Source organism: Pieris napi, chromosome 6 (assembly GCF_905475465.1).
Source record: "Pieris napi chromosome 6, ilPieNapi1.2, whole genome shotgun sequence".
NCBI classification, from domain to species: Eukaryota; Metazoa; Arthropoda; class Insecta; order Lepidoptera; family Pieridae; genus Pieris; species Pieris napi.
Genome location: NC_062239.1, coordinates 1,141,349 through 1,157,971, shown reverse-complemented (window position 1 = coordinate 1,157,971; position 16,623 = coordinate 1,141,349). Strand labels below are relative to the sequence as shown.

The 16,623-nt window shown below is 35.0% G+C and overlaps 1 protein-coding gene across 1 annotated transcript; it reads right to left on the bottom strand.

Moving 5' to 3' along the window:
• Positions 1-5,409: 5,409 nt before the first annotated feature.
• LOC125050356 (serine protease snake-like) lies at positions 5,410-15,524 on the bottom strand. Its single transcript, XM_047650132.1, has 9 exons — positions 15,408-15,524; positions 15,306-15,342; positions 13,581-13,699; positions 12,893-12,955; positions 10,533-10,618; positions 9,161-9,340; positions 8,565-8,784; positions 6,847-7,010; positions 5,410-5,622 (listed from the first exon to the last, which is right to left on the bottom strand). Exons 1-9 carry the CDS (start codon positions 15,439-15,441, stop codon positions 5,434-5,436), a joined length of 1,092 nt encoding a protein of 363 aa, XP_047506088.1. The 5' UTR covers positions 15,442-15,524; the 3' UTR covers positions 5,410-5,433.
• Positions 15,525-16,623: the final 1,099 nt, after the last annotated feature.

Here is a 16,623-nt window from a genome sequence, read left to right as displayed (position 1 = left end):
GTATACTCATTGTTTTAGTGCTGTGTGTACAAAATACGATTGATGTCATTTATTTTACAAGTAATATGATTTTGCAATCAACATGCAAGTTCCGGCAATAACGGTGATAACCTGATACCATGAATGGCGCTAAGAAAGTGTTCTCGACTATGGATATATTATACAGCTTTTCGACCTAAGCCACTAGGCGTCGGGCTAGTCAGAGGTTCCACTGTTCGAGAATCATTCCTTTAGGCTTTAGGTTGCAGGAACAGCAACAACCTTCTTCCAAAATTTGTACATAAGCAAAGATTACTTAAGAAATTACTTCCACAGATTCGTTACAATATTTTAATAATGCTTTCTTCAGTAAGGAACAAATCCAATGCCAACTTAAACTGTATAGAAAATTTAGATGCAGTCTTAGAACAAAAATCCTTTTAAAATAACAAACGTAGTTCCTTAGTGGAAAATAATTGAGTACATTTGTCACTTTCGTCGACGTACAAGCAGCCATTTAAAACCACGACAGTTTAAATTGTTATAAATAAATTAAGGGGAGTAGGAGCACTGCTACGTGATTGGAAAGATGATGTGTGCTCTTACATGTAATCGCAACTATGAGATGAATTTTTCTTTTCTTTATCAGCGTTACGAAACCGATGTAGTTATTGTAGTAATTGAATCAACGTTTCTTCCTTGGTAATATAAAATAATAATGGTATATATAGCATGTAGCCTTTCTAAATAAATGGAATATGTTATTTCCTGAGATTAGCGCTTTAACCACACAAATAAATCTTAATTTCGCAATTCCTGTATAGTTTATACTAATTAACATAGTACCTACTAATAATAATAAAAAAGGGTGCGTGTACTTATGTACGCGCGTAAGAAGTTATACTTCTTTGGAATTATTAAAAATAGTTTTTGATTGCATGCAAATAATTAGTTACAATTAAATAATCAAAGACTGGAAAAGGAGTCATTATAGTCAATAAAGTTCAGTTTACATTTGAAAATAAAATAAATAAATATTTATTATTATTCTCTTACATTAAGTGTAACATAAATTCTATTATTATTCGAATGTTGTTTTTAAATAATGTCCAATGCCGTAGCATCTTCCGTGGGCAACTTCATTGTGTTAATTTTGTGTCACGGTGCGCGCGCATAATAAAATTTCACTGTCATCAATTTTTCATAACACGCCTAAAGAAATATAACTTCAAAAATAGAAACTTTAAAAGATTGATCCCTGTGGCAGTGTATATTAACGCTAGCAGCATTTCCTCGCTGTATTGCGATTCTTATTCGTTGACCGAGTAAAGTACCAGCTCTGGGGTCAATGGTACCATCTGCTGCTAACTTAAATCTTTAATTGGCGCCTGTGCACTTGAACATCATGGACCAATAGTAACTACTCCAAAGGTAACAAAATCAAAGTTGGAGGAACGACTCATACATTTGAGCCGCGCCAGCTGTTTTGCTTGTCCGAGGGACAAAATTAAATTTAAACCTATATATTTGTAGGTTTGTAATTAATTTACTCAATCCTTTGAAATTTCTTACACAAATAAGTGACCTACACGTGCCAGGACAGGCCGCTAGTTTACAATAAATGAAATTAAGAAATTCGTTTTTCAAGGACAAAAATTTCCACTTCAATTTAAAAATACAGCATAGCACTACAATTTCCGTAGAAACTAGAATATTCTCAAAGCTACGTGACTTTTAAAAACATAAGAGTTCGTTGTAGAGCTTAAGGTAATCTTCTATTCTAGGAAACTATATGGTTCGGAGACGGATCCAAGTGGGGCTGATTCGGCCAATTCGTTTGGGTATGTAGAAAGAATATTATCTAAGTTGTCTGCGATTATATTGAGAGATGAATTTCAATTCTCACTTAAAATGATTTCTTCTTCCCCTGTTACAGGAAATTCCTCTATAATATAGTACTTTAATTGTTTTGCATGTAGGTATATTTTTAGTTAAATGTAAGTATATTTTTTTTACCTTGAATATATTTAATTATATGTAATATGTTGCCTTTTAAAATTATAATTAGTATTATTAATGGTATGTTAGACTATTTATTTACTGTGAGCAGTCTTTACCTAGTGGTTAAAGGTGCAATGCCAACCCAGAGGTCATGCGTTTGGTTCCTCGTTCATAATATAATTCAATTATTGTGCTGTGCAGTGTGCATGTTACTAATATACGTATATTATAAAATGTCAAAGCACTATTGTTATCTGCCCTGCGATTCTGTAACTCACTTTTCGAACTCACACAGCGGAGTTCGAAAAGTGAGTTACAGAATCGCAGGGCTGTATAATGTATATAAATAACATAACCAATACTGGTTGAATTTTAGAAAATTTAATAAGTACATATAGTAATAAGTTATAATGCTAGATGATGGTGGAAATCTGATAACAAAATGCCAACTATTAAAAAGATGTGGGCTTAAAGTATTAAATTCATGTAACTATTAAAGTTGCAAATTACATTTTCTAAACGCTGTGATAACATTATGATACAAATCATACGATACGTATACAACTTACGCACAAAACAATTTAGCATGATTATTGATTCTCACTCGTGAAATCCCATAGCTGTCAGAAGCTATCGGCTCACACTCTGTTTTGATTTTCAGTCGCTCTTCAGTTTCTAAGACGTTTTTGGTGGCATAGGTTTCATCTTTCCAATACGGCCGCTAACACTAGACACTGCCAGAGGGCTCGCGAGTGCGTTACCGGCCTTTCAAGAAAATATTATTGAAAGTGTGTTGTTTCATATGTTTTTTTACAGGTTTGACTCTATTTCTATCTATATATTTTTTATATAATAGGGCGGCAAACGAGCTTGCGGGACGCCCAAAAAGGGCAGTCATCGCAGCCCATAGACACCCATTTTTAGTGGGTGCGTTGCCGGCCTTTGACATTATATTTTATAGTCTGCACACCTGACAAAACGTACAAGCCACGTAGAAAAAATATTTTTAAAAATTCTAAAGAACCATATTATTTACATACTTGACAAAAAAGCTCGAAAAGTGAAGTTAGTATGTAAATTTAGTCATCAACATGCGTTTCGTGGAAAAATGCAAATCAAAAGGGAATTTCGGTTACCCTTTTATGTTAGAACTTGATTTTGGGATGTTAATGTTGATATTTATTTTAAGCGATTCAAGCACTAGAGCGTGATGGTGTTCTGACCGGAGAATAAATCATTTTTACTGGCAATACAAAATATAAAACAAATATTATGTTCATTTTTTTTTATATATATTAAGTTATATTATATATAAAAAATAAAATAAACCAGTGGCGCTACAACCTTTATAGTTCTGGGTCTCAGATTTCTGAATCTGTTTCATGATCATTTGTCAATCTAATAGGCAAGTAGGTGATCAGCATCCACGACACACGCCATTGGCTTTTCCTCACGATGTTTTCCTACGCCATTCGAGCGAATGTTAAATCCGCACATACAAAGAAAGTCCATTGGTACACAGCCTGGGATCAAACCTACAACTTCTGGGATGAGAGTTGCACGCTGAAGCCACTTGGCCAACATTGCTCTTATAACTAGGTATGTTGTGTTAAAGATAACTTTTCTATGCAACTCATGCTTGCTTTTCATCACCTCATGATAAATATGTATGTCACACACAGAAATGATCTCCTGTTTGTGTAGAAATGGTTGTAGCGTTCGAACGTTATAATTTCAGGAGGTAGTTCAGAAAGTAACGCGCGCTTTAGTGTGTAAAAAATCTGTATTGGAATCGATTACACAGACATCAAAAGCAAGAGAAGTTCATCTTTGGTAACATGTACCAACATTCTTTTATAATATAAAGGTTAGTCAATAATGCGGGAATTTATATTTAATTCGATTTCCTCAACTTTCCCATAAAAGCCACAAACCGCAACTTCAGAGGGGCAAATGTGTTCGTTGAGGCTAAGTAAAAAGTTTTTAATGCTGTAAATAAGCAAGGTGCGAATATAAAACAAAAGACACAAGACGCAAAGTTCCGTTCGATTGTAATGGGTCAAACTGACGCTGTTGACTACTAGATTCAAACAACGCGCACAATCGTTTCGTCTTTTTTTTATAAAACAGGGGAACAACGTGCAGGAGGCTCAGCTGATGTTAAGTGATACCGCCGCCTGTGGACGCTCTTAATGCCAAAGCTCTCGCGAGTGCTTTGTCAGCCTTTTAAGAATTCGTTTGGAAATACTTCTGTAGGGAGCTGGTTCCAGATAGTGGTGGTGCGCGGCAGAAACTACCTACCTTTGTATCTATGAAATATGTTTAGTAGAAATATTATACTAAACATATAACCAAAGACGGAATACATAATGCATAAAAGGTTCAAATATTTACGAAATCATCAATAAAATGTATTAAATACGTAATATCTAATCCGGCAGTGCTGTTAGATGGTGTGAAAGTGATAATTATGATGCAGGTGATTTTGCGCTATGAATGAAGCAATTCCTATTATTCCTATTCCCTAAAAGCTTATTCCGAGATAGCACAAACAAATCAAGGCTTGAATATTGTTATGTCCGGGCTGCTCGGGTCAACGCTGAGTTTTTTGCATGTTGTTATGCTTATATGTCAGTTGTTTTTTGTATTCAAAATATTATATTATAGTAACTACTACTCTACTACTCGAATCCCGACGTTGCTATTATTTTCATCGCAGGCGCTTTTAAAATTTAAGTTTATAATTACCATTTTCAGAAATTTCCTTTTTTGTGAGTTCTTTAGTGAGTGGAATTATATGAGTGGCCCTTGGGGCCTGAATATATTTAGATATGAGAGACCCACAAAATTAGTGAGTCTTTCGTATTCATCATTTAAACTAAGAATAAAACGTTCTAGGGGCATCCCTTTTAACATTCCGACTTTATAAAATCGATGTAATAATAATATAAACTACTTTTTACCGAATTAAAACGTCAATAGAAGTGGTTATTAACTCCACATCTATTATAACTCTACTATTCAAAACTTACGTATGTAAATTGAAAATTATGATCAACTATATAGAAAATAAAATCATATTTTAAACTTGCTTTAATATCTTATGAGCAGTGTTGGCTTAGTGGCTTCAGAATGCGACCTTCATCCCTGAGGTCATAGGTTCGATGCCCGGCTGTGCAGTAATGTACCTATCTATGTGCGCATTTAATATTCGCTTGAAGTGAAGGAAAACATCGTGAAGAACTTGATGCTCCTTAACTATAGCTCCCCGGATATAGAAATACTTCAAGACTATTAATTATTACGAAAAATAACATACATAAAAATATAACACATGTCCAACTAAGTTACCAGACCAGTTTATTTATGACGCCAAGAAAAAGTTGCTTAATGATAATATTTTTTTAGGTGATTTAGAAAAACATCAAGTCAAATCAAAACGTAATTGCTTTATTAAAGTCCTTTCCACACTACGTCTTCTATCCAGCCAACAAAACTGGCTATTCTTGTATACACTCCGGGGTGGTTAGCATTAGCGCAGCCTATTCCAAAAGATGTGACTCCTACTAGATAATGAATACCGTTAGGTATCAACGGATGGGCATTCGCTAATTTTACTTGGAGTGGTCCACCGGAATCACCCTGTAATTTTAGAATTTAACATCAAACACATTATGTACATACATAAACAAAATTTGTATTTAGCTCTTAGGGCGTCCATAAATTACGTGAGGTGTTTTTTAAACTTTCTGTATATCGGTTCATTCGTTCGAGAGTTATCGAAAACGAAAAATTTTCGAAAAAAGAGTTTTTTTGGAATTACTTCGAAATTCCTCGTTCGATCGATTTAAACTTAAATATCCTTTATGGGGTTTCTAAAACTGCGTCGAATGCCACCAACCGCGTAAAAATCATTTCATTTATTCAAAAGTTATTGCGGTTTTGAAAATTCTAAAAATAGTGTTTTATCAGACAACAAAATAAGTGAAATGTATGGAGTTAGCGGGAAGTTGCAGAGATAGCCTGTAGGGTCAACCGTTTTCCTATTGTTTTTCAATTCGAAAAAAAAATGCGTGATATTTGCCGAGATCCCCACTCTCTCCAACGTAAGATTAAATGACATTTGACTCGACCCCTCCCCCCATTAAATAACTCACGTAATTTATGGACGCCCCCTTAAATGGTAATCTTTCTAACTCTAAACAAAGTCAATAAAACTCTAGGGTCAAGTAAAAGCAATCACAAATATTGTATAGCAGCTGTGTAGGAGCTATTGCTTCTTAAAATAAATCTATATATAATAAAATTAATTTGTTAGTCTCGCTAAAACTCGAAAACGGCTGAACCGATTTGGCTATTTTTGGTCTTGAATTATTTGTGGTAGTCCAGAGAAGTGGAAAACATAAATAATAAGTAATGAAAAATAATAGAAACGACAATTAAATTTTCCAATAAAATCTGTTCCTATTGTTTGTTCCTATGTCTTTTTAGAAATAAAGAAGTGTCACTTGGATGTCATATATACCTTCAGAAATGTGTGTTTCATGGCTGTGGTTTGAGGTTGTCTTTGGTCTGTTTTAAAAATGTTGTATTACGTTTTGACACAAATATGTAGGTGCTACGAAGTTCATCAGTTCGTCTAGTAATTTATACATATGGCGAGGATCAGAGACAAGTAGCCTCCACTCCACCGGAGATCGTGTACTAATGTTAAACATAATGACATGAAGCTTATCTAATCCTAATTATATAGTACTCGAATACAATCTATATTTATTTATATATACATACATATATAGGAAGAGATTTCAGGTCATTTACTAGTAAAGTAAAACTCGCCACCATGCATAACCAAATATAGCGAACCTTGCAAGCATCTGCACCACCAGCTAGTTTCCCAGCACACAGTTGATGCGCATCTAGTCCTCGCCACTGTCTATTTCTGTATTTAGCTAAGAGTTGGTCACACTGTTTTGAATCTATGAAGTCGAGCAACACCGCTTGCAACTCTGGTGACGTTTTTTTTCCAGCTATAATATTATAATGTGTTAAATCTAAGAGAAATTACGACAGAGCTATACACAGCCTGAATCCTAGCTGGCACTTATTCCGGTAAAAATTAAATCAGTGGCGCTACAACCTCTAGGTCTGGGCCTCAGATTTCTGAATCTATTTCATGATCATTTTTCAATCTAATAGGCAAGCAGGTGATCAGCCTCCTGTGCCTGACACACGCCGTCGATTTTTTGAGTCTAAGACACGTCGGTTTCCTCACGATGTTTCCTTCACGGTTCGAGCGAATGTTTAATGCGCACATAGAAGAAAGTCAATTGGTGCCGAGCCGGGGATCGAACCCACGACCTCAGGGATGAGAGTCGCATGCTGAAGCCACTAGGCCAACACTGCTCCAGTACAGAATAGGAATCCTTTTTGATAGGATTATTATATTACACTGATTCTACTAACATCAGTTCTCTTAAAATTGTATACATGAAATAAAATAAATCAGGCTGTATATATGCCGATTAATAATATCTATTTGTTTATATAATATACTAGCATACTCGGCCAAGCGTTGCTGTGGCTAAGGTTTTTGTTATATTACATAGTAGTATACTATTCAAGGGGAACGGTAGGAGAACACCAGCCATGGGGATCACCATGCTTTATTGGTGGTTATCCCATTAAATTGTAGCTTATGTGAAACGTTGGTACTTTCCACACAGCGCCATCTGTTAGAATTGTGACTATCAAATAATAAACAAATATTTTGCAATAAAATAATATTGCGGGTATAAATTGAGATGTAAGCTATCCTATCTTTTAAGTTGGATCAAACTACACACGGTGTGCAAATTTGATTGATATCGATTCGGTAGTTTAGGAGTCCATAGCGGACAAACAACGTGACACGTAAATTATATATATTAAGATAATTTTTTTTTTTTTTCGCAGTGGCATAATGAAGACAGTAATGGGGGAGATTAATTGGAAACCTTCACTAAAAAAGCCACACAGATACCAAGAAATGTGATAACATAATAATAAATGTATTTTAATGTAAGTATCTGAAATAATAGGGTTTGATTAATAATAATACTCATTGAATGATTTTTGTCCTTGACTGCTTGGAGTTTTTCATTGCGTTTATGACAGACTGTGTATTAATGATTACTATATATTATATAAGACTAGCAGACTCGGCCGAGAGTTGCTGTGGCTAAGTTTTTTGCTATATTATATAGTAGTCAATTGTTACGTAGTAAAGGGAAACGGTAGGAGAACACCAATCATGGCAACCGCCATGCTTTTTTTGTGGTTATGCCATTAAATTGTAACGTATGTGAAACGTTGGTACTTTCAACACAGCGCCATCTGTTAGAATTGTGACTGTCAAATAATTTGCAATAAAATAATATTGCGGCTATAAATTAAGCTATAAGGTATCCTATCTTTTAAGTTAGATCAAACTGCACACGGTGTGGAAATTTGATTGATATCGGTTCGGTAGTTTAGGAGTCCATAGCGGACAAACAACGTGACGCGTAATTTATATATATTAAGATTTAAACAAACAAACTAACCTGTTTCAGTAACACCCCACCCAGTGATAATGGCTTCTTTACCAAGCTTTCGAATATCAAAAGCTGTCCAAAGGCACGCAGGTTGTATGAGGTTCGAAAACTTTACTTTTTCCATTAACTCTATAATGGCAATATCAAAATATTTCTGCAGCGGATTAAAGTTCGGGTGTTTAACAATTCTTTTGATTTTTACGTCATATGGATCAAGGCCGTTAGTATACTGTAAATAAACAAATGCTAAAATTGTTTATTTGTCGCAGCTATGGCGTTTGTTTTGAATAGTTGAATGTCTATTTTTTATATTCGTTTAAAAAATCTCATAGTAGTCGCTGAAAGTAAAGCCCTGGTTTACCTTACAAAAACATGCACAGTTATTGCAAACGCTAAAGAAAGTCCATTGGTGCACAGCCGGGGATCGAACCTACGACCTCAGGTATTAGAGTTGCACGCTGAAGCCACGAGGCCAACACTGCTCTCAGTTATTGTGATTGGATAAACTAATATAATGCTGGAGAGAAATACATGGATAGAAATCATGTACTAGGATAGCATCAAACACTGGTTATAGATCCTTGATCCTATTATTAATAACTTACCACATCCGCTATATTTTTATCCCCAAGTCTTACGATTTCTGGGACAGGATTGGCCACACTGGTGTCTCGAGCAGGTACTCTAGAGCAGTGAGCAGCGGTCAGCAGGAATTTGTTGCTAATCAAGGAACTTGCGCACTTGAATATCCACGTTCCGACAGTGGCTCTCCATCCTAAAGCGCCCTGTGTACAAACATGTTACATATCCATTGCGCCCCCTTTACCCCGAATAAGCAATACCTCCTGTGACGCAACAGCATTATAAAAGGAAATGGACAACACACGTCGATAGCTTCGATCGGAAACCTTATATCGGCCCGGTCATATCCTCACATACATTACATAAGAGTAAAATTAATTATTAAATTAAATTTTTATATTGTAAAGCAACAAAGTGTAGATAAAAAATAAAATAAAATATAGATTACTAGCTGAACTTGCAAACGTTGTTTTGCCATTTATATTATTTCTAGGAAACATTTTTTTAGTTCAATAAAAATAACTATCTGCTATAACAAAAAATATGGGTTGATCGTCGAGGGGTGATAATTAAGATTTGTGTGTATGTATTTTTGTATGCTGTATCATGATAAAATAAAAACAAAAAGTATTGTCTAAAAAAAATTCTATATATTAGAATTGATTGTGCACCTCGATCGGGCCGATTCAATTGTCTTAAATAAATTCAATAGTTGTAATAGTTTAATTAAAGTAATTTAAATATATTTTGGTTTTTTTTTGCTGTCCCTACTTAATTACATTCGTAGCGTTTACAAATATTCTATAGAATTGGCATTATATATGATTGATTATTTATAAGTTTTCTCGCGTATCATATCATTGAAGAACTCATGACCATATCGATTTAGAAGACTTAATTTTTTTATTACAATTAACATTATTTAAAACTTCCTTAAAATCTGGTGATCACGAAAAAACAAGATACGAAACATACGATTTATAGTGCTAACATCGTAAGGTAGAAATTCCATGGTACAAGCAGTGACTATTGTAATCGCTCAAACTTAACAATTCTTAGTAATGTGCGATTAAATAAATATTATTTGTCTGATAGCGATCCTTTCCATCTCCAATGACAATAATATCATTATCTATGTATCCAGAATCTTTCTGGATGATTACTTGGAGAAATTGTATCGTAATTTGCAGAAGTTTAGATATCCAGTATTTCTTATAGGACAATTTTTTTTTTGGTAAACGGGCAGGAGGCTCATCAGATGGTAAGTGATACAGCAGCCCATAGACACTCTCACTGCCAGCTCCCAAGTGCGCATTCAGCCCTTGACTTTTGGTACGCTCTGGATAACAGATGTGTTCGTGTTGATAAATAATTAATTTAGGTTTTAAAGCATACCATATGTGGAAACTCTCCAGGCTCAGTGTTACGTCCTCCGATACCAGCTCCATAACCAACGTCGTTCCTGTGTTGCCATGTGTAGCCTTAAACATAAAAAAAACTCAAACTCAAAATATCATTATTAAAAAAGTTAAATTAATTGTAAATTTACATTTACTACCAGTTCGCAAGTCAAGGGCGTAGAGCGGGCAAGAAGAACTGGCAAGAAATTTTCCCCCACTCTTTTTAATCGCTAAGTTATGAGTCATACAAATTGTTTGTACTGGAGCAAAACAATACAAAGGATTAGGATCATTTAAGTATTTGTCAAGTTTATAAGAAGCTTTATTGATAAATTGATTTCTAACAAGGACTTTGAATTTATTTAGTGATAACTCTCTAATTTCGCTTGGGAATTTGTTGTTAAAACGAATACAATTTCCATATGAGGAGTGGTACATCTTCTGGAGCCTGGTTGTTCGTACACTCAAATTAGTTCTATTTCGCGTATTAAACTGGTGAAAGTCACCATTAGTTTTATGGTAGCTGTACACACTCGGCGAGACAGCCCGAGACAGGCCGAGGGCGAGAGTGTACAGTAGAGCTCTCGTCTCGCCTCGCTTCCTCGCAGTCGGTCTCGCCTCTCTCGGTCGCCTGTCGGTTTTTTGCGCACGAGTCAAAGGGTCTCGCGAGTAAAACGAGAGCGACCTGTACACACTCGTTCAATCACTTGCTCGATGACTGTGGTTGTGACAGGACGTATCGCACAATGTGGTCTAACGAACGCGAATTAGAGTTTTTGGAGTGTTACCAAAGGGAATCGTTGTTATGGAATCCGAAGGATGTAGGACACAAAAATAAACAATCTCTACATGATGCTTGGATGCGAATAAGCCGGCCGATGGATATCCCAATTGAGGAACTAAAGAAAAAGCGAGATTCACTCATGGTTACGTACCGTGGACGTAACTTTATGAACCTAATTACCTATTTCTGTTGCGGTGCATAGTAACCATCCACCATCTTCTTCTTCGCCATGGCTTCGTAATTTTTTTTTATGGTAAACGTGAAGAAAATTATAATAACTTATTGCACAAAGACAAACAGCAGCAGCGGTTTCCACGTCCATTATTAACGGTGTTTTAAATACAAATAACGTAACGAGTGTGTACAGGCTGCGCTCTTCTCTCGGTCCTCTCGGTCGAGACTCTCGGCGAGAGGCTCTCGCCGAGTGTGTACAGCCACCATCAAAATCGTTTATATTGACCAGATAGTGTCATAATATTGAATTCCTTAAACTTAATAATTGTTATTCCAATTATAACAGCATCGTCTACTTGTCTTAGTAAGTACTGAATCAATAAATTGCCTATAAAATACACATGATAATTTAAATATGAAAAGAAATGAAAAATCCTTTATTATTTAGCCAAAGTAAATTAACTCCGTCCATCCGTCTTTATAAGTACCTCGATTGTTAAAAATATAATTTATCCATAAATACAGTAACATAGTGAATAGTAATAAACGTCAATAAAAAAGTTAAGAAGTTTGGAGTGTAGTGTTAGTCTAATGTTATTATCTACTTTGAGTGCCTTCAAATCCGACAGACAGTATGTAACACTTCATTGAGAAAACATTGTCTTTGTCTGAACGATTTAAACATATAAGGCTTATTAAGCGAGTACGCAGCTTTTATAAACATTCGAGTCTGTCAAATTATCTAAACTGGAAAAAAAAAGAAAATTAAAACACATTTAAAAAGTTTGGTCACTGTGACAGCGTATCTTTATCGCTGGCAACATTTCCTCGCTGTATTGCGATACTTATTTACTTTCCTCGCTCAACGAATAAGTAAAAAAATAAAATAAATAGGCAAGCAGGTGATTTGCCTCCAGTGTCTGACACACGCCGTCGACTTTTTGGGTCTAAGACATATCGGTTTCCTCACGATGTTTTCCTTCACCGTTTCTAGCGAACGTTAAATGCGCACATAAAAATAAAATCAATTGGTCCAAATTCCACAGCCGGGGATCCAACCTACGACCTCAGGGATGAGAGTCGCACGCTGAAGCCACTAGGACGACACTGCTCGAATAAGTATGACTAAAAATAATATATATTTTCTTATTTCGACACCGGTTTTCGAAATACGTTTCTAAATCATAGCAACTTATTTAACTTTTGTATTCATGTATTTTGGCACCAAACACCAACTCACGTTGTTCTTTGGCCACATAACAGAAAACCTTAGACTTTTACCTCAATATGACTTACGTATCTGATTTCACAATCTTACACATTTTGACGTACAGAAGTGTATGTTAGCACTGTCTCGACTTTGATGGTCACCCCGAGACAACATGTGTGATACTTACAGTGAAGCCGTTGTAATTGGTTCTGATCTTGGCGCTTCATATCCCAGAAATGTTCTATACATTCTGAAACAAAATATTATTCTTAAATGAAAAAAAGTTCAAGCATTTTCTATATAGGATACTTCTTGAATTACAATGTGTGTATCTTTTTATATATCCTGTATTTGTGTAGAAAATCCTTTATAAATAAACCTTATTAAATACGCTGATCACATAAAAGACACATTTTCTTTTAATTATCATGTATCATCTTATTTTCATCATAAAATATATCTAATATATAAAATTCTCGTGTCACAGTTTTCGTTGCCATACGCCTCCGAAACGGCTTGACCGATTTTGATGAAATTTTTTGTGCTTATCCGGTATCTATGAGAATCGGCCAACATCTATTTTTCATCCCCCTAAATGTTAGGGGTAGTCCACCCCTAATTGATTTTTTAGACAAAATTTTTAATTTCTATTTTTTTATGATACAGCATTAAAAATACATACAACCCCTAACTTTCACCCCTCTACGATCAACCCCTATTTTTTTATAATAAATGATATGGCAAAACGACGTTTGCCCAGTCAGCTAGTAGTATATAAAACTAGAGGATTTTTCGATTTCATTTACACTGCTCCTCAGGCCCAGAAATATGAAATATTTAACAAATACATAATTCAAACTGATTTTAATACTCACTAGCTGCGCTGAGTCTTACACCAGTTTTGGAGAAGTTGGGCTTTGGCGATGCGGTGTAGTTACAAGGATTTGCGTAGTACTCTGGAGATCCAAATACTATTTGTTGTTTCACTCTTCCACTATGAATGATAAAGTTTGTGTGAACAGTGGCCTTAGCCAACACGGTGATAAAAAACATCGTGAGGAAGCCGGTATGGCTTAGATCCAAAAAGTTCAGAACTTGGTTTGGTGGTTTTGTTTTGTCGTTTCTAAGTAAGTGATTGTCCACTTACTTAGAAACGACAAAACAAAACCACCAGTTTTTCTTTTATGTGACAATTGATGTATCCTGTTTGCGAAGCCAAGTTACATTTTGGGTCAATTTATTTGTAGTAGGGGAGCCCACGATGCTAAAATCTAAATGGGGATTAACTCGAGCGTTATAGAGACTCTTGGGTTGCGAAGCTTAGATAATTATAAGAAAAAATGTAATATAATGTATACCTTTTCATCTGTGGGGGGAGCGGCTATAGACTTTCAAAAATGAAAAAAAATTTGTGCCATGGACATAGACGAGCGCGTCAGATATTGAGAGCATCCATGTCCTACGTATTTATAATAATGTACGTATGTTAATATGATTGTTTGCATGGTGGGGGTACGTAAGGGTTGAAAATGAAAAAAAAAATCGAGTGCGTCAGATTTTCTAAGGGAATGTTAAGTGAACCTAAAAAAAGCTCTCATCTAATTATCTGACGATTTGCATGTGACAGAAACTCGCAGTCACTAAAAGAATGTGGAAAAAAAATCACCATTTTGACATACTCAAGCGCGTCCGATTAAGATATATGTTATATATGGTTCATCTCCTAGATGTGCTGCCTCATAATCTGCCGATTATCTGGAGGGATTCACCTAATATGACAATTAAAAACGAAAAAAAAGGGTGCGTGTACTTATGTACACGCGTAAGAAGTTATACTTCTTTGGCATTATTAAAAATAGTTTTGGATTGCATGCAAATAATTAATTACAATTAAATAATCAAAGACTGGAAAAGGAGTCATTATAAAGTCAAATATCTTCAAAAATATCTTTTTAAATCATTGTACTGAATTAATTGATCCTTTATCCTTGACTGGTGGCCATACGAGGCTCATATTAGGTAAAGGTACTTAACTGGATACAAGGTATCTCCTTGTATATAGATCTGCCACGCTGTAGTAAATCCCGAAATCCCCTCTTGGGCTCCCCAGCTATTGTGAGGTATTTGCATTGTATATTGGTAGAATTAATATAATTTTAAATTTGGCAATATTAATTAATAACATTTAGAATAAAAAGGTTATATATAGATCTAAAATATTGTAACGCTACTACTACCTCGGGATCAAGTGTGCATGGACAAATCACAAATAAATCTTGTTTCTAGTTTAATCAAGAGCAGTCATAGCAATTTTCTTCTCTATGGAATTTGACATATTTCAATTTACCAAGGAGAAATCGAGACTAAGATACGAATTAGAAAATGGACTGTACGATATCGCTTGCAGTTTGGTTCGGCCTTTATGAACGTTTTACGAAGAGTCGGGGGCCACAGATTAAAATATAAAGACAGCTACAACACTATATTTATTACAATCTAAAATTATAAAATCGATCCGTTACAACTGTAATTCATAATTTTGTTTAAGATAAGTATATTTTAACAAACAATCATAAAGTAGATATTTATTTTAAACTTACTTTGAAGTTTTTCTTGCACCATCCGTCAAGCCCGCCACTGTAAATAATGTAAAAGTTAAACACAGCTCAAAACATTATTTAATAATAACAAACTTATATCACCTAGAAGTAAAATCCACGATAGTCTAGGTTTCATTATTTATCATGTGGAGAGACTTGTAATAGTGCGAACGATGAGCTTACAATTTAAATATTGGACTAACATATATTTGACGCACCGCTGTACTTATTACCAGTCGATGCTAACAATATACCGGTTTCTTTAAGGAAAAATCTTGTTGAATATTATACAGAGTCAGACGTCAAAGCAGAATATGAAATTTAACCCGTATCACCTCAACGTCCGTCGTTCCACAACTGAGCGATTTGTGAAACCAGCTAACCAATTCGATATAGGGTCCTTCAAGAAAAGAGCGTACCAATTCTTAAAAGGCCGGTAACGCACTCGCGATCCCTCTGGCATTGAGTCCATCCTAAGATCAGACGAGCTTCCTGCCCGTTTGCCTCCTGCTACATAAAAAAACACTTTTTCGCACCACAATGTGTGAATGCACACATTACACATGGTACATTCAGGTATCATTAAAAAATAAAACAAAACATGTATTTAATATAAAGCTATATTCTATATGCTATAAGTGAATGGTCCCTACCATTATTACATTACATTAAATTACATAAAGGGATCAAACAAGGGACAATAAAAGTCAAAATCTTATTTTAACACAGCCAAATATCTAAATTATCATTATTGTACACAAGTGAGCCTCCTGCCCGATTGCCCATTGAAAAAAAATATATACTATTTCTCATTGATACTTTAAATCGGTGTAAATATTACGAAGTACTTGTGGTTTAGCTAGTAATGTACTCTGCAACTACTGAACTAAAATATTTGAATTCTTGTACTAGTTAAAGAACAACTTATTTAAATGTAATTAATGAGATCATTACTCGCTCCAGCTAGTTTTGCAATAGCGAATATATTTTTGCCACATTAAAATGATGGTACACAAGTATCAGTAAAATCAAAAGCAAATAAATGTATTGACATTGATATCCTGTCCAACACTCAAAGCAAAACTGACATCTTTGACAGTTGACTTATAGCGCCTGGAGCTAATGTTTTTTTTTTATATTTCTTTTAGTGCTGTGTGTACAAAATACGATTTATTTCATTTGTTTAACAAGTAATATGATTTTGTAATCAACATACAAATTCCATAGTTACACATTAATATCATTGTTGATGCCAACCCCCACGACACCTCAGAGACTCAGGCCTGCACAGGATTATACGTTTAGATGTTCGTTTGAG